General features: G+C 40.1%; 2 protein-coding genes across 4 annotated transcripts; one reads left to right on the top strand and one right to left on the bottom strand.

Annotated features, from left to right (window-relative positions):
* Positions 1-12: 12 nt before the first annotated feature.
* On the top strand, positions 13-10312 carry ddx11 (DEAD/H (Asp-Glu-Ala-Asp/His) box helicase 11). Of its 2 annotated transcripts, none has more exons than XM_031293368.2 (28): positions 13-143; positions 678-821; positions 898-1113; positions 1229-1315; positions 1443-1579; positions 2030-2087; positions 2647-2754; positions 2987-3074; positions 3428-3630; positions 3798-3872; positions 4959-5036; positions 5125-5171; positions 5266-5345; positions 5448-5489; positions 5571-5638; positions 5729-5767; positions 5867-6005; positions 6550-6681; positions 6774-6886; positions 6969-7041; positions 7784-7887; positions 7982-8131; positions 8260-8328; positions 8451-8551; positions 8876-8960; positions 9087-9162; positions 9286-9440; positions 9534-10312. In XM_031293368.2, the coding sequence occupies exons 2-28, from the start codon at positions 693-695 to the stop codon at positions 9564-9566; spliced, it is 2685 nt and encodes an 894-aa protein (XP_031149228.1). In that variant the 5' UTR covers positions 13-143; positions 678-692; the 3' UTR covers positions 9567-10312. The 2 variants fall into 2 exon arrangements, with proteins under 2 accessions (XP_031149228.1, XP_031149229.1); XM_031293369.2 differs by lacking the exon at positions 13-143 and adding an exon at positions 177-389.
* Positions 10313-10403: 91 nt separating this feature from the next.
* wash1 (WAS protein family homolog 1) lies at positions 10404-17634 on the bottom strand. Of its 2 annotated transcripts, none has more exons than XM_031293370.2 (11): positions 17460-17634; positions 16194-16334; positions 14255-14366; positions 13962-14108; positions 12444-12580; positions 12213-12348; positions 11928-12123; positions 11664-11834; positions 11327-11485; positions 10743-10814; positions 10404-10645 (listed from the first exon to the last, which is right to left on the bottom strand). In XM_031293370.2, exons 1-11 carry the CDS (start codon positions 17465-17467, stop codon positions 10503-10505), a joined length of 1422 nt encoding a protein of 473 aa, XP_031149230.1. In that variant the 5' UTR covers positions 17468-17634; the 3' UTR covers positions 10404-10502. The 2 variants fall into 2 exon arrangements, with proteins under 2 accessions (XP_031149230.1, XP_031149232.1); XM_031293372.2 differs by having other exon boundaries at positions 10743-10811.
* Between the last annotated feature and the right edge of the window lie 420 nt (positions 17635-18054).

Here is an 18054-nt window from a genome sequence, read left to right as displayed (position 1 = left end):
CCACAGCATTATAGTAAAACATGCACTCTTTGTTTTATCTTGCTCGCTATTGGTCAGATTCGGTCCCCACTGCTGCCTGTTGGCGCGGTTGTTGAATAGCCAGGAATTGAACGTAAAATATCCCTTTTTAAGGAGATCTGCGGGTAAGAAGCTATTATGTTGCGATCATCTCAAATATTTCGATCAGCAGTAACTATAGGACTTCAACTAATAAGGAGATAGGTTATAGTTAGCTAGCTATAACTACACATTCAAGACAGCTAACGTTAGTGATAAACGTTTTCGTTTCATGCAGTGACAACCTTTAATGTTAGCTGCTTGACATAACATGTAGACGAATTGGAAAGCTCTTAAGTAAAATGATGAGTTACTCGTTGTGGTAAATTGAGGTAACGTTAATGTAGTAAAATGAGGCCAACTGAATCAGAAATTCGTCAGGACTTTGATAAGATTGATTGATCATTCTGCACAAAAGCAGAATCCAATCAGAAAGCAGAATTTGGCGCCTGTCTGGGTGCTGTCTGTTAGACACAACATCACTATCAGGAATTAAAGCTTGTAGCTAAAGTTAATACAATTCAGTCTAAACACACTGTGTGGGCTGCTCAGTTGATGCTCACGATGAACATATCTGAACTGAAATGTTTTATTGAGTTAACCCTTGTGTCGTCTTCCAGGAGAGGTTCACGAGCATGGAGAATGGCAGGGCCCAATTTCCATTTCCCTACCAACCCTATAACATCCAGGAGCAGTTTATGCAAGCCTTGTACAGCACACTCGACCAGGGCAAAGTTGGAATCTTTGAAAGTCCTACTGGAACGGTGTGTATGCATAAGAGAAAGTACAGCAGAAGCCATTAGATTTCATTGCTAATTTTGTGTGTGTGCTTTAATTCAGGGTAAGTCTCTGAGTCTGATTTGTGGAGCGCTGAGCTGGCTCACAGACTATGAGGAGAATAGGAGACAGGAGGCAGCTGCTCTGCTGCATGATGGAGAAGCAGCTCTTTCCACTTCTACTGCTCAGTCCTCCACCAGCAGCTCCTCAGCAGAGCCTGACTGGATCACTGATTTTGTTCAAAAAAAGGCAGAACGTGATTTAGTGTCAAAGTTAAAGGTAAGAATGTCAATGTATTTCAGATGTGACCTTGGCATGGATCTCTGGGAATTTTGGCTTGCTCTGCCTTTGAATATTATTTTAGTTTTATTATTATAGTTTTTTTGTGTGTCAGGAGGAGGAATCAAAAAGAAAGAAGAGGGAAGAACGATTAGAAATGATCAGAAACAACGTTCAACTAAAGTATGCAATGAAAAGAAAAGTAAGTGACCTTACACAGTGGCACTTTAAAGAGCCCAGGTATCAGAAATGTATGAAAAATTTACAATCACTGTAAGTCAAGTCTATAACTCAGTATATGAAAGTATTTGTGTGTGTATCTCCTGTAGAGCTGTGAAGATGAAGAGGCATTCAAATTACTCCAGCTCAGTAAAGAGGAACAAACTGAGGCACAAGGAGATCAAGAGGATGAGGAGCTTATCATCGCAGAATATGAGAGCGATGACGAGTCAAAGACCAGGAGCAGGTGAGGGCAGCCATTGATTGGTTACCAATCGTATCAAATGATACATCACAGTAGAGCTGGGCGATATGGAGAAAATCAAATATCACAATATTTTTGACCAAATACATCGCTATCGATATTGTGGGTTGACTATTGGTGCTTTCACAAAATATTGACACAAAGAGATATTTGATAAATAATCATCAATAACGTGGATATAATGACTAAGTAGGTACAGGCAAATAATAGAACAGCTACAACAGTTAGTCAGGTAAGTTCAGAAAATAACATCACTTTACTGTAATGTAATCTTTAAAATCAGGAAAAGACAACACTTGTGTCATATTGCGATATTACGATATCCAATATGTAAGATGATATCTACCCTCATATATCAATATCGATATATTGCCCAGCCCTACATCACAGTGACAGACAATGACAGAAGGGTGCATTTGCTCTCATGCTCAGATATTGTGGTGCTGAAGATGACTCAGACGACGACCTGGTTGAAGAACATGTTACTAAGGTGTGTACTAAGAGTAGGGGTGGGTACCAAATTCAATACTTTTTAGGCAACGACCAAATTGCCTCTGATGTATCGAGTGTCGAGAAATGCCTCGTCATCCAAAACCCAATTTCAATACCTAAGGAGTAAGTCTCATCAGCGTCAGTTTGCCAATAAGCACGCAGCATGCTTCTACCAAGATCTAATAATGTTTGTGATTGGCTGTCTAACGTTACATGTCGTAGAGACACGCAGGAAAAACTCTACGTTGCACACAGAGGCTTACGTAGTAGGTGCTGGAGAATAAATACAAAGATTTGTGCAGTAATGTGTAATGTTGTAATTTATTTTATAAATTTTGTATTGAACAAAGTATCGTTTAGAAACCGTTATCAAAGTCACGGTATTGGTATCGGTACCAGTACCGGTATCAAATATTTTTGAACGATACCCAGCCCTAACTAAGAGAGACATTTCACATTGTAACTGTAAGGATGAGTGTCCCACCGATATATAAAACATAATAATAATGAGTGTCACACATTACCCTAATAAAGTGAGGCTTTATACATGTTCTCAGATTTACTACTGCAGTCGCACTCACTCCCAGCTAGCCCAATTTGTCCATGAGGTTCAAAAGAGTCCCTTCAGCAAGGACATCAGTCTGGTCACCCTTGGCTCACGGCAGGTATGTGTACACACACACACACACATGATTACATGGCTCAAGATTTTAATTAAAATGCTAAAATACAGGGTGTTCAAAAATAGTACATTACATCTAAATTTAGATCCACCTTACACAAGGCTTGGCGTTTAACAGGAATAACAGGAAGTGTTACTTGTATTCAATCAGTAAAAACATGATTATTAAACATGACATCTGACAGTATAACATAACATAAAACTGTACTTTCCAGAATCTGTGTGTCAACGAGGAGGTGCGTCGCTTGGGCAGCATCCAGCGCATTAACGACCGCTGCATTGAGATGCAGAAAAACAAACATGGTGAGAGCCCCTCACACACTAGCTCCAGAACTACTGATCCTACAGAACAACATTTCGAGATAACTTCAAGCTTGTAAGAGATTTGCCATTTTCAAAATTTTATTTAACCTTTATTTGAATTAGGAAAGCTTCATCAATTAAAAACCTTTTTCAGCAGTGTCCTGATCCAATGTAGGCAGCAATAAAAATGTGTTACAGGCAAACAACATTAGGCAGACAACACAAAACATGCCACAAATCAGAATTAAACAGAAATGGCATTATAGAATTATGAATCATATTTATAAGATAAGATAACTAAAGAGCTGTCTAAAAACATAAAAATAAATAAGCCTTTTTTTGCCATTTTGTAGAAAAGCCTCATCATGAAGAGGGTGTCAAACGTAAGCGAGGCCAAGCAAAGAGTGTGTGTCCCTATTATAAAGCTTCAGCCCTGCAGCAGATGAGGGACGACGTTCTGGGGACAGTCCACGATATAGAACAGATGCTGAAGCTGGGCAGAGAGACACATTCATGTCCTTACTACGCCACACGCCTCGCTGTTCCCCCTGCACAGGTAACACTGCCCACTTTGTACTCAGTTCATCCATTCCTGTCTCATTACTCTGGAGAACATTTTTCCTAAATTTCTTTAAAGTATTTTTATTTAGTCATTAACTTTTTATAAGCCGATTCAAGTTTTAGTGTTAATCTGTATGGCCTATGTTTATTGTGTCTGCATAGTTGGTGGTGTTGCCCTATCAGATGTTGCTTCATGAAGCTACAAGGAAAGCAGCAGGGGTCCAGCTGAAGGGGCAGGTACTGTAGGATTAGATGTTATTTTTGATTCTGTCTTTGGTTTTTCTGTTCAGCAATTGTCAGAATTATCATGGAAATCAAAAAGAAACTTTTTAATATTTGAAATGCCCTTGTTGCGGCTGTAAGCAGTCCAACAAAGTGCTGACGCGAGGGACTAAACACTGAGAGATGCATAAACACACTGTGACACGCTCAAGATTGTATTGCAATGATTTATTCCTCCACACGTAAAATACAACTAGTACTGCAGTTACCAAATGTAAAGTTACTTTATGAGTCGAAACAAGTGCGTTAGTGCGGCGGTCAACAGAAAGTGTTCGCTCCCAGGCTCACCCCCTCTGTCAAAGCCCAAAAAAAACAAGTGAACAGGTGAAGCAAAAAAATCAACTTTCGCTCAAACCGTGATGAAAACGCCCACCATCTACAATATAAGTGCACAATATAATAATCAATAAATAATAGAAATGAGACCATAAACAACATACAATATGTGGCTCCTACTACAGGATGGATACCAGAACCGAGCCCGTCGAGACCCGACGGGTCGGGCCGGGTTTGGACAGATATTTAGAAATGATGTATGGGTTCGGATCAGACTCGGTCACATCAGCGCGATAAGGCATTGACATTTTAAATTTAAAAAAGCTTATTATGTAGGTGCGCGGCTGGGTTAACGTGCGCTTGTTGCCCCGTGTGCACTGATGCACTCATCTGTTGACATTTCCGAATACCTTCCTACAGTTGCTCAATAAAAGCGGGCTTTCCACACAAACAAACGTACATGTGTCATTAGTATGAGAAAAAAACGAGATTTTAACTGTGTCGGGCTCGGACATATATCTTAATGCCTGTCGGGCTCGGGCCGGGTTCAGTTACTGCTCTGTCCGACGCGGGCCGGGCTCAGACAGAAAAATGCAGCCTGATCCGCACTCTAGCTCCTACAGCCCTAGTAATTAAATTATTTTTTTAAATGCATTGTGTGGTCAGTTTCAACAACTTGAAGTGGAATTGATTTGTCATATTACTGATAGCAGAAATGCTTTTTGAATATATATACTGTATGTTATTATTTTATTTTTTTTACAGGTGGTGATCATAGATGAAGCTCACAATCTTAGTGACACACTTTCCTGTATACACAGTGCAGAGCTCAGTGGAGCTCAGGTAAACAGATTCATACACATCATGTACAAAATGTAGGTTTAAACTACGCATGTTCTCTGCAATATACTGAATTGTGAATTTTCTACAGCTTTGCCGGGTCCACTCGCAGCTCACCCAGTATGCTGACCGCTACAAGTGAGTATATACACAGGGTCACACAATGCACTCATTCAGAAATTCAGTATTGTCCTCCATCCTACTCTTGTTGTTTATGTTTTCACAACATCAGGAGCAGACTGAAGGCAAAGAACCTGATGTACATCAAACAGATTCTGTTTGTGATTGAGGGGCTTGTCCGGGTGCTGGGAGGTGAGTGTGTTTCGTTTTTGATTATTATTGCCAGTCTGCAAGATGGGTAGGAGGAGAAATTGCTGGACAATGCCAATTACGATGTCAATGTAATCCTTGCAGGAAAGGTGGGGCAGAATCCACAGAGCCAGACTACACAAACAGGTTAGTAAATACAGTAATACACACACACACATAAACACACACTTATACACATCTAAGAAAAAAATGTTTCTCTATCTTTAGGAACTGAAATGCTCTCCATCAACAACTTCCTCTTCAAGGCTCAGATCGACAATATCAACTTGTTTAAGGTAGTTGAAAGTGTTAAATTGCTGTTTAAAATTGCTTCTAAACACCATATCCATCCTGCAAAAGATTTTTTCAATGTCATTTCACGTTAGTTGCAGAGATACTTTGAGAAGAGCCTGATCAGCAGAAAAGTAAGCGTTTAATATATATGTATTAATTTATGCCTCGTATAAATATTGAGTGATCCACTGTAAAATCTAATAAATCTCACACGTGTATTCACTCTGCAGCTGGGTGGCTTCGTGGAGAAGTACGCAGGATTAGGTGTGAGTCTGCACACTCCGAGCAGCTCCAATAAGGAGAACCGACGCACTGAGGGCTTAAACCGCTACCTTCAAACGCTGCAGAGCAACCAGAGCACTTTGCCAGGTCAGAGGGCTGTCACCCACATATTAAAATCATAATTGCAGACATGTGACATTACGGTAGCAACATGCCATAATTTATTGAAAGAAATGGGATCCTATTCAGAAAAAAGAAAAAAAAACTTAATTTCAGAAGAATTTGGCTATCATGGAACTACATTGTGGGATGTGTGGAAATTTTCTTTCCCCTGAATAGACATTTTACTACTTTACACAGACTAAGCACTTTTGCAGACAGTACCCACAATATAACTACTACCATAAACATCTCCCACATTTCCTTGTTTGTAAAGTGCACAAGCAAGAGAATAGATATCATGTATGTTGTTATCAAACTGGAAAACTAACATGTTCAGAGTGTTTATGGTTAAGCTGGATCTAAGTTGCATGTGCAGATATGATTGTTCTTTTCAAACCATACCCATGCCCTTCACATCTGGCCATTTCTTACACTCTGGCATTTTGCAATCAACACACACTGAACAATGTAGCATCCCTCTGGTTTTTTACCATGATTTATCTATTCTGTGATGCTTCCATGTGTGCAGTTTCTTCAGCAGACCAGCAGGGGTCAGAGGCAGAGAAAGTGCTGTCTGCATCTCCCATGATGCAGGTGGAAGGTTTTTTCATGGCTCTCACCAACAGCAACTCTGACGGCAGAGTGGTTGTGCACAGACAAGGTACCGTTTAAAAAAAAAAACACACAACTCCAAATAAAGAACAGTAGGGAAATAAAAGTGTTAGAAAATACCCCTTCTGTTTAAATGGCCAGGTACTTTGTCGGAGAGCAGTGTCAAGTTCCTGCTGTTGAATCCAGCGGTGCACTTTGCCCAGGTGCTGAAGCAGTGCAGAGCAGTCATCATCGCAGGAGGAACCATGCAGCCTGTAAGTTATATTAAATCCACTAAAAACAAACTAAGCCTTTGTTGTGGAAGAGTTGTATCATTCTGAAAGATGTGATATGTAGGTTTCAGACTTCAAACAAGAGCTGCTGTTTTCTGCCGGAGTGGGAGAGGAGCGCATCACTGAGTTTTCCTGTGGTGAGTGGCCCATTTTTTTTTTTAACACCGCAGTACTTTGTGGAGTTTCTCTTTTTGTTCTTTTTATAATGCACTCTCTCTTGATGTGTTTATCAATTTCTGTGTGTGGGAATTTTTTGATGAATAATATACGTCTTGACAAAAACTCAAATAACAGATTTTTAGTATGTGTGCTAATTTTCGGTTGGGTTATGCATGCAGATTGACTAGATATAAGAATCATGTCAATGAACTCGCACCTGTTTCAAGTGATTGAGGTGACAGATTATTTCAGAACTGATACAAAATATGCTATCTTGTGAACTAAGCCATGAATTAATTGTCCATCCACTGTATACAAGCATTACATCTTATATTAAGGATCAGTTGAACATTACATTTGCTGCCTGTCATCGCACAGGCTGTATTTTTGCTTATTGAACTAGGAAGATTGTTGTATCATAAGCCACCTGAACAACACTGGCACACACAATGAAAGACCTGTACTATTAATATGTTCTCAGATTTACAAGATCTGTGAAATTTGAACACAACTCATATGATTGATGATGATGATCCAATGTTCACTATTTATATGCATAGACAAGAAAGTCTTAGTTATGCTGCATACTGCATAATGTGCTGTCAGAACTGTATTGTATATGAAATATTGTTTTTATTTGATCACGTAAAATTATTTATGGTTTGTGTTGTTATATTTAAATCAATATAATAACTTTTTCCCCGGTAATTTTGTCTGTAGGTCATGTTATTCCTCCCGAGAACATTCTTCCCCTCGTCTTGTGCAGCGGTCCATCCGGTCAGGAGCTGGATTTTACTTTCCAAAACAGAGACTCTCCACGCATGGTAACCGACTCACACATGCTGTTTTGTTAGGTTCTTGCTGTAATATATTTGAATGTAGCAGCAAGCACTCCTGCCATTGTGTGCCTGTTGACAGATGGATGAGACAGGGCGCATTCTCTCCAACATTTGTAACGTGGTCCCAGGCGGGGTTGTGTGCTTCTTCCCTTCGTATGAGTACTCGAGGCGGATTGTTTCTCACTGGGAGGCCAGCGGTGCGCTGACTCGTCTGGCTAACAAAAAGAAGGTACATCATCACACTTAAAAAGCTGTCTTTATCCCACCTTAACTCAAGGGTGGCACAATATTTCAAGGGAATCATTCTTAAAGTGAATTTTCCCGACTGTCTCTAAGCTATCGCAATTACTTTCTCAGATCTTCCAGGAGCCAAAGAAAGCCAACCAGGTTGAGCAGGTGCTGAGCGAGTTCTCCCGCTGTATCCAGGTAAGAGTCATTGCTCAAACATCAGCCCTCATCACCAACATTAATAATATGTTCATTATGAGTGATTGCCTCTCCGAATGACACTCACGTGTTACTATTTGCCTGTCTCTTCCTTTTGTTAGAGGTGTGCTGTGGACGCCGGCGGGCTCTCAGGAGCGTTGCTGTTCTCTGTGGTCGGAGGAAAGATGAGTGAGGGCATCAATTTCTCCGATGACCTGGGCAGGTGTGTGTAATTTGTGAGCATATCGACAGCCAGCAGTTACATATCCTATGCATAGCATATCGTCACTGTCGGGCGCAAACCTTGTTTGTACAAAACCGTAGCTTTTCAGGAAATGAAACAAGGCTTATTTGAAAACATATCATCGAGCTATTTATCTCAGACAAAGTCAGACGGTTGGAAAACACAGACAGATATATAGGATGACCGCTAGCATTGATTTATCAAAAAAGAAAAGAAAAAAGACGGAATGTGTAGATACAAGGTTTCTGCCTGACAGTAAAGATATGGTACTAAATTCTCTTTGCTGTGTGCATGTGGTGGCAGGTGTGTGGTGATGGTGGGAATGCCATATCCCAACATCAAATCGCCAGAGCTGCAGGAAAAGATGTCCTATCTGGACAAACACCTGGTGAGACTCCTAACTGTCCACATAGGTTTCACTGTTTCCACAAACCTGGCAAAACAAATACAAGGTCACAGGAGTGCTGAGATGAAGCTCATCGTCAATCTCATCACAGTTTTGTTTGTTTGTTAGATTCACAGTGGAGGGAGGAGCCCTGGCCAAGCACTAATAGAAAACCTCTGCATGAAGGCTGTCAATCAATCCATAGGTAATGATGCAATATTCTTGACTACAGATATGATAAAAAAAAAATCATTAACAATTATTGATTTCATAGCCAGTAAGATAGTATAATCGTTGTTAATATATATTTGACTTAATTTGCCAAAAGGAAGAGCTATCCGTCACCGTGGCGACTATTCCTCCATTGTGCTGTGTGACAGACGTTACTCTCGACCTGCTACGCTCTCTAAACTTCCCGCGTGGATCAAAGATCGCACCAGCACACACACAACTTTTGGCCCTGCTTTTGCTGCCTTACGGAAGGTGAGAAGCAAGTACACTCATGTACCCACACTCAAACCACTGTATCATGACTAAATCATATTCATCTGTTGTCTGTATATTCTTCTTTCCTAGTTCTTCCTGGAGAAGAAGCAGAAGCAGGTGTAGTGTCACTTGCACTGGGCTCAACGGACATTTCCCACGACAGAGGTTAGGAAGAACTTCGGGGAAACCCAGTGCAACAGCGGCCACTGTGAAAGTGTAATGTGTTCTAATGACAAAATATTACTGAAAATCATTTAGAATGCCTCTGTAATACGTTCCTTATCACAAGAATGCCGCAGCCCTTTATATGCTGCTTTGTGTTTACATTTTGAAGCCATCAAACCTCTGACTGCTCCTGACTGGAGTTCAACAGTCAACCAGGGAGCCAGTTTTTCTTTTTTCTGTACGTCATTTTACATTTCAACTTTCATATCTTGCCTATTTCTTGTGTTCTGTTTTGGCTTGCAAATCCCTATGGTTTAGAGAAGCGAAGATGAATTAGAGAATAATGAATACAAGTATACGATGGCACACTGCAGACAAAGGCCAAAGGGGCATTTATCAGATTGACTTAGATGTATCAGTCCTGCAATGTGTTATAGATTTTTAAATTCAGTATGTTGAGATGAATTACAGAAGCAGATACTACGCAGATATCAGACACAGCACCATCTTAAGGAATTCATGTGACTGATTTACCCTTGAAGAAGATATTAAATATTTAAAGCATTCAATGTTATGTAATTCAAAAATTACTTTTATTTAATGGAAAGTGGTTAGTGAAATGGTTCCACGATTGTTAAGTGTTCTAATAATATGAAAATGTTTTACAATGAATATGATTATCAATAAATTGTTTTATTATTGGAGTTTTAGTGATGTTTTGTTTAACTAGTTAAACTAACCAATGCACTTATCATTATGAAGCCAATTATTGGCCATTTTACACTGCAAGAGAACTAATATTGTGAAGTGATTGGAGGAAAATGTAAGTCCTTTGTACACAAAACTATCGAATGCTTTCATTATCAATGCTTCAAGTGTTCATTGTCCATCATGTTATGCTTCCCAGTCATCGTCGTCTGTTGTCGCATGTGGCACAGGAAGTGGTGGGATGACATCTGATATCCTGGCAAATGCACCGCTGGTACCAGCGGGAGCCTCACCCGACTCCCCCCCTGCTGGACCCTTACCAGATATGCCTACAACAAGGGAACAGGACACATCATTTTCTGTATGCAGTTGCAACCACCTGCTTCAGTATTTTTAATCTCCTTTGACATAAAAGGTTTTCCTCACCTTTCCTTCGCATGGCAAGTTTATTGAAGAGATCAGACATAAAGTCTCCACCACTAGACGCCGCTCCCACTGCTGTGAGACAAAGGCGGACAGTTACTAAATAATCATACAATTAGTATTTTTATTTAATTAGTAATTTCACTCATTCCCCAGTGCTGCGCTTCAAAATGGAGCACACAATTACAACAAGACTTGTTATCTAGTTAGGATAAGCAGCTCTCCAAATATGAAATGTTAGGTTGTGACCTGGCCAGCCAACCGGAAATGAAGGCAAAGATATGCCAACTGATATTAGGTCAGACAATTTAAAATATAATTAACCAAGTCAACCTTTTAATGAGGATGGCGCTTATAAAGTGAAGGTAACAAAGGGAGCCATGGACTGTGATGATAACCATATGAGATAAATACACAAACCCTGACATGCAGTGTGATGCATTGTATAAACTCATGGGTGAATGCTAACTAGGGACTGGTAACGCTGAGCTTTGATTGCATGACTTTCTCATCATTGTTAAAGCTGCATTGTGTAACAGTTTATAAAACACGAGCAGAACCGCATCCCCGCTCAAACAATCTGGCACCTTGCTCTTGCTCCTTCTGTTTCTTCTTCTCCATCTTGCGTTTTTTAACGTTGCGTAACTTTGCTTTGCCGATGCCTCCGGCGTTGCGGATGGACTCCAGGAGACTGGCACGGCCATCTGACGGCTCAACCACCTTGTTGGGAGTACCAGACACAGGGCCTGCAGACAGAGGAGACAGTCAGCGGTGGCAGGGCAATTTGGGTTTAAGCCCATTAATGTCAATCTTCAAGGTAGGAGCAGGTTTTCACCACTTTAATACGCTGTCAAGCTCGATCATATTCCTCCAGTCTGTAGTGTGTAGACAGTACAAGATCTGAGTTGCACACATGCCACAAACCTGAACTTGGCGCTCGAGAGACTTCTGTGGGGCTGTCAACAGGAGGAGGGGGTGGAGGAGGGGGAGGAGGGGGAGCTCCTGCAGGAATGGCAGGAGCGAGGGCAGGCTCAGGAGGAGGAGGAGGAGGGGGAGGTGGTGGAGGAGGTGGAATGTTAGGTTGGAGCGGAGATCCTGAAAGAGAAAAAGATGAAAAGTCTATAAACAGCTTCCAACACACAACAATGAGATTGTGAGGTAGGTGTGTGTGTGTGTGTGTGTGTGTACCATGTGCGCTGCTCTCCTCAGAGAAGGACGGCAGATCAGGGATGTTGTGTGTGGGTCCTGACGGGGCGAAGCCGGGCCCAAGGTCTGCACTGTAGGACAGGTCATCTGCGATGCCTGGCAGGTCAGGCAGGAAAGATGGCACATCTATCTCGGGCACCTGGCCCAGGTCTGGCACATAGAAATAAGACTCTGCCGTCTGTTAGAGAGAAAAGATTAGAGACAACCAATCATATAAAATAGTCAAATTAACAATGTGTTTTGGTTGGAAAACGGTGTTTGAGGTACCTGTCGGTCTAGTTGCTCTCTCTTCGTGATGGACAACGGTGCGTCAAACGGCTTCTCTTCTTTTTCGGTCTCTAGTGTTGTGTGTGTTTTTGTCACTGCTCCCGCCAGAGGATCAAGGAACACGTACTTCTTATATCTTTAAAAGCACACAAATCCAAAGATATTAAGAAAAGATTGAAATCCTAATCCTAATCACAGCTATTACCTGTGTCTATTTGTGTGTGGACTCACAGGTTCTCTGTAGTATTAAAGAGCAACAGGGAGCTGACAGATGAGATGTTGCGTGGCAGACTGCCCAGCCCCTCCTCTGTCTCATCCTCAGATTTCTTCTTCTTGCTCACACACACTGGGAAATACATTAACTTCTCCTGAAAGAAAGACATACAGACAGAGCGAGAGGCAGATCTGTAAAATGTCAAATAAATCTTGAATAACGCAATTCACAAATGCCACCAAAGCGCTTCTGCACGCAGATGCGCGGGCGCACACACACTACTACAATACCAAATTATATGGCTGGGGACATTGCTTCTGTGGGATATTGAATAATGCATTTCTGCACCAGAGAAAACTGCCAGCAGTGTTTTCATTTCTCCCTGTTCTCCCCTTCTAACAAATACACACAGATCCAGACAAAAAAAAAAAAAAAAAACATTTGCAAGACCAAGCAGACACAGCAGAAAATATGCCGGGTTTTGTACATTTTCCTAAGATGGTAATGGAAAAACTGTGGTGTTCACTATAAATAATGCAGGAGCCTGTGCTGAGCCGTGCACGCACGCACGCAATATTTTTTAAAATATTCAGACATTATCAGATCAGAAGAACCTGGCCCGTTGATTATTATTATGGTGCAATCAAAACCTGGCTCTCAAAGCATGTGTGTGAATTCTGTGCAGTTCAGGGTAAAATTTGGTTGAAAAAGATTTTTTTTAAAAGAGCCATCATCTTTCTCCACTAATCCAAGTCTGGGTCTAGACTAAGCAAAACAGCCCAGATGTTCTTTCCTGCCTCCCTGAAGGACCCTGAGGTGGTTCCATATCAGACAGGTTATATAATACCTCTTCAGGGAGGCGTCCAGGAGACATCAGATTCTCCCTTTACCTCAACTGGCTCCTTTCCAAAATGAAGGAGAAGCCCTTCCTATTCTCCTTCTGGATATCTCAGCTTTTAACCCTGCCCTTAAGGGTGAGCCCGGGCAGGCACCCTGCGAGGAGTCATGTAGACTACCTCCATCAGTAATTTCATTCTTTTGGTCATTACTCAGGATCATAGGTAAGGGTTTGGATGTAGATTCAGTGACCGTGATTCTGGAGGAGCAAGGTAGACTCTGTCCTGGTCATGGGACAGAAGACAGAATGATGGGGTCATGGGAGTTTGCTCCTACAGTATATGGAGGGGTCGAGACTTAAGCTCCAAGTCCTCCTTTCCTCGTATGACCGGGGTGAGAGCTGTGTCATAATAATCAGCAGTAAGATAAAAGCTATGTAAATGGAAATTGATAATGCCTCGATTTATCCCTGTTTTGAACCTGCAGTTTTAGCAGTGTCAGCTGTATAAAGCGGCCCTAACACTATCAGGCTAGCACACACTTTCTTCTCTTTTAGATTAGTTATATAACTATAGCTTGTGGGCTTGAAAACATTAGTTGTACAACAATTTGTGAAACCGTGGCTCTCTTGAAAAGTCACATTTCATACTGTTGCATTAATTCCTTGTATAATCAGCATTTTAATGTATTTATCTCACCTGCAAGGCCTTCTCATCAAAGGGTCGAAGTTTATTCTGTATCCTGTGTCGGGGGCGGGTTTGTGAGGAGGGGTCTGTAGCCTCAATAAAGATAGATGAGTAATCCCGAAGTCGATCTGGGGCCGGGTACTTAGCACTGGAGAAAACCTATTGACACAGAAAAGAGATGATATAACTGACAGACACAGGACAAAGTATTGCTTTCAATGATTTTGTCACCTTATTGTGACTCTATTGTGTATCATGGGTTCAGCAATATAAAGCTGCATGCCAAAGTGGAGGTGCTGCGTTACCTTGGTGGCCTTCTTACTGCCTTTGATCTTGTCGACACGGGCCTGAGCTAGTCTAATCCGGTCAGTGACGCTCTGCAGCTGCCGGCGGTTCTTCTCTACACTGTCAGACACCCTGGAAGCAACGCACACATACACACCAACATGAAAATGGACGTACACACATCCTCACACAGAGGAAAACATGTCTGAGACTGTATTACACACTTCAATATAGAGGAGTGTGTAACTTGAGACACCCTATTCCACATTTCCTTTATATGCACTCTGCAGGGCGCTGAGTTTCTGCACTCCAGTAATCATTTGATACCAATAATCTAATTATTAACACATCATCTTTCAAAAGGTTGTATTGGCTAAACAATTCTGTTAATAAATGTCCCTCATTTTATGTAGTTACAGGAGACAGTTCCTCTATTTTCAGAGTGCCAGACAGATCAAATGTGGCTTTGAAAATGGATTTGACTGTGCAAACCATTAAATATATCGACATTATTTTTATTTCCATTAATGCTGTGTTATCAACAACCGTTTTTATTGCCATTTTGTCGTTAAAAATCGTGTTAAATAACCAGCCTTGTTAGTTACTCTCAAGTGTCAACACTCACACTACCTTCTGGCATTTTTGACTTTATGCGCTATAGAAAATGGATGAATGGAAAAATAATTGTTACAACAGTTGGACTTGCACTATTCATTTTATATTTAATTCATCTTTCAATTAGGGCTGGGCGATACATTGATATTATATCGATATCGGGATATGAGACTAGATATCGTCTTAGATTTTGGATATCGTAATATGACATAAGTGTTGTCTTTTCCTGCTTTTAAAGGCTGCATTACAGTGATGTACTTCTCTGAACTTACTAGACTGTTCTAGCTGTTCTATTATTTGCCTTTTCCCCACTTAGACATTATGTCCACATTACTAATGATTATTTATCTAAAATCTAAGTGTGAAGATATTTTGTTAAAGCACCAATTGTCAACCTAGAATATCGCCGCAATATCGATATCAAGGTATTTGGTCAAGAATATCGTGATATCTGATTTTCTCCCTATTGCCCAGCCCTACTTTCAATAATTCATTTTTGTTGGGCAGTTATTTAGTAAAATGTCAAAATTAATAACAAATAGTTCATCTATAAGAAGTGCACTAAAACACAGAAATGCAAGCAAAACTAAACTAACTTAATATTTGTAAAGATGTAAACAGTAAAAATATGTTTTAACTTAATATTAACTAAAATAACAAAAATATTTAACTGGTAAAATAACAGATCATTTGTGTGTGTTTTTTGAGCAAATAATTGATTATTCAGCAAATCCTTTCGCAAAATTAAACAATGACACACTCATGCCATGCACTCATATTAAGAATTGTTACGAAGCCATAGTTTTCATTGTCCCTAGCTCTTGTGCTGATGTACTATAAGGCTCTGGTGCCAAGCAGGGGCTGCTGGTGTGTGTCTTTATGTGTGTGTGTGTGTGTGTGTGTGTTCTCTTTGTAAGCGTTGTTGGGGGCGGATGGCCGTTATAGTGTGTGTGTGTGTGTGTGTGTGTGTGTGTGTGTGCGTGTGTGTGTGTGTGTGTGTGTGTGTGTGTGTGTATGTGTGCTTGTTTTACTATATTCGTGGGGTCCGGGGAATTCGGGGAATACAGTATACTTGTGGGGTCTGCACAGCCTTGTGGGGCCCAAAATGCTGGACCCCACAAGGTTAAAGGGCTGTTTGAGGGTTAAGACTTGGTTTTAGGATTAGGGTTAGAATTAGGTTATGGTTAGGGTGAGGGTAAGGGTTAAGGTTAGGCATTTAGTTGTGATGGTTAAGGTTAGGGTAAGGGGATAGGGAATGCATTATGTCAATGAGGGGTCCCCACAAAAATAGTGAAACAAACATGTGTGTGTGTGTGTGTGTGTGTGTGTGTGTTCTGGGCTTGCCTTCTAAAAATATCTGTAGAAATGGTCTCCAAGTAGAGTAATGCATCTGCTATCTGATGGACAGCCTCTTCTCTCCTCAAGTCTGGCTGGATGAGAGGCACAGAGTACACCTGGCCCTCCAGGCAGTGCTTCTGGGTCATCCTAAAAGACAACAACACAGAAAAAAGTTTATAATCAAAAACAAGGCTGATGATAGAGAAACTGGAAGAGAACATCTGTTCATTTTGATAGTCAAAGGTTCAGTCAACTCTTTCAAAGTGATGCTTGTTGTTGGATCCAACGCCATAAAACTGTCATAACGTTATTTAGAGCCAGTAGCTTTTTACCAAACAACGCTCCCTGGACCTCTTTTTTAATTAAATATACAACATTTCAGACACATATTTGCTATAATGATACAGAGAAACAAGAATATGACCTTAAATTAAAATTGTGTTAATAAAAAAAGTAAACTGGGGATAAATAAAACTTCAATAATACAAAGTTATATATAAGAGACAAAAACACATTATTCTTCTAGAAAAGAGTTCACCTTACAGTTAAATTACATTTGTTTTTGATATCTAATATTTGGAGAAATACAGATTTGTAGGATGTATACTGTGTAAAATGTTGACGTGTACTTCCTTTAACTTAATGGTGATGCAGAATTGATATGGTAATAGCCATGCCCTATGCCAATCAGTATGATTAAAAATGTTTTCCCAAAAATGTTTTCAATTTTCCTCCTTTCATAAAATGTATTACATGTTTATTGTTGGATTTAGTTTTCAAAATGTCAATAGCATTTATCATCAAAAAGGATTATAACCTCATTGCTTCTTGAAATTGCAGATGACTTCTCATTACATGGGATAGACCGTTAGGTAAGTTCTAACTTTAATTACAAAATTAAATCACCTGCTTGTTACAGAAAAGGATTTAGCAAAAAGGAATCGTCCATATAACAATCCTCGACCTCATCTGACTCTCACATGACGAGGCTGGAAAGGTATGTAGGTTTTGGTTTTCAATGTGTAAATTGGCTAAGTTGACCCCTGTAGCTGTAACGTTATATGGTCATATCAACATCTAAAAGCTAATAAACCCTCACTAAAGCTGTTTACAACAAATATCTTCTAAATAAATAATCTGTATAGTGTGACAGTCAAAAGAAAGCCGCTGTGTCCATGCTAAAGATAGAATCGCAGTGAGCCTTAAACCGAACAATACACATTTAATAATGTTATACTGAAAAATGTAGTCTTATTAAAATGTTAGTCTTACCTGACCATGGGTGTTGTTTACTTGGTAACGGTTACCGAGTAGAATTAGCTAGGCTATCTTCTGATTAGCAAAACAACAACGGTTCTGTACTTCCGCATCCCTGTGACACGCACGTGGCACGTGGCACGTGACCACGCCGAAGTTAGTGTTGCCTTCAAGTTCTCTTAGAAAGGTCTGGATGAACTGAGGCATTGGCTAACGTTAACTTTCAAAGGTATAAAAATACACTGTTATTTCAAGAACAAGATAAAACGATAACACCAAAAACAGCATGATTTCATAAATATTATTGTTACTATTATTATTTTATCTGACTTTTTATGCGTCATTTAAATGCAACTTTAATTATTTTATACAGTCAGTTGCTCAATTGTCATTGAATTGTAGAAGAACAACTTGGTAAGTGCTGAGGAAGATCGTGCGACATGATCTAAACGATGATCAAATTCAATTTGAAATTATAATTGCTCTTTAAACTGTAATATATATTTTTACCTCATTACAGATAATAAATTAAATATTTTAATCCATTTAATGTAAAGCACTAAACTGCATCTTAGGTGAAAGGTACTTTAGAAATGTTTATTATTATTAT

This window comes from Sander lucioperca, chromosome 7, assembly GCF_008315115.2.
Source record: "Sander lucioperca isolate FBNREF2018 chromosome 7, SLUC_FBN_1.2, whole genome shotgun sequence".
Classification (NCBI taxonomy): domain Eukaryota; kingdom Metazoa; phylum Chordata; class Actinopteri; order Perciformes; family Percidae; genus Sander; species Sander lucioperca.
The sequence above is the reverse complement of the archived record's forward strand: the minus strand, read 5'-3'. Positions and strand labels throughout refer to the sequence as shown.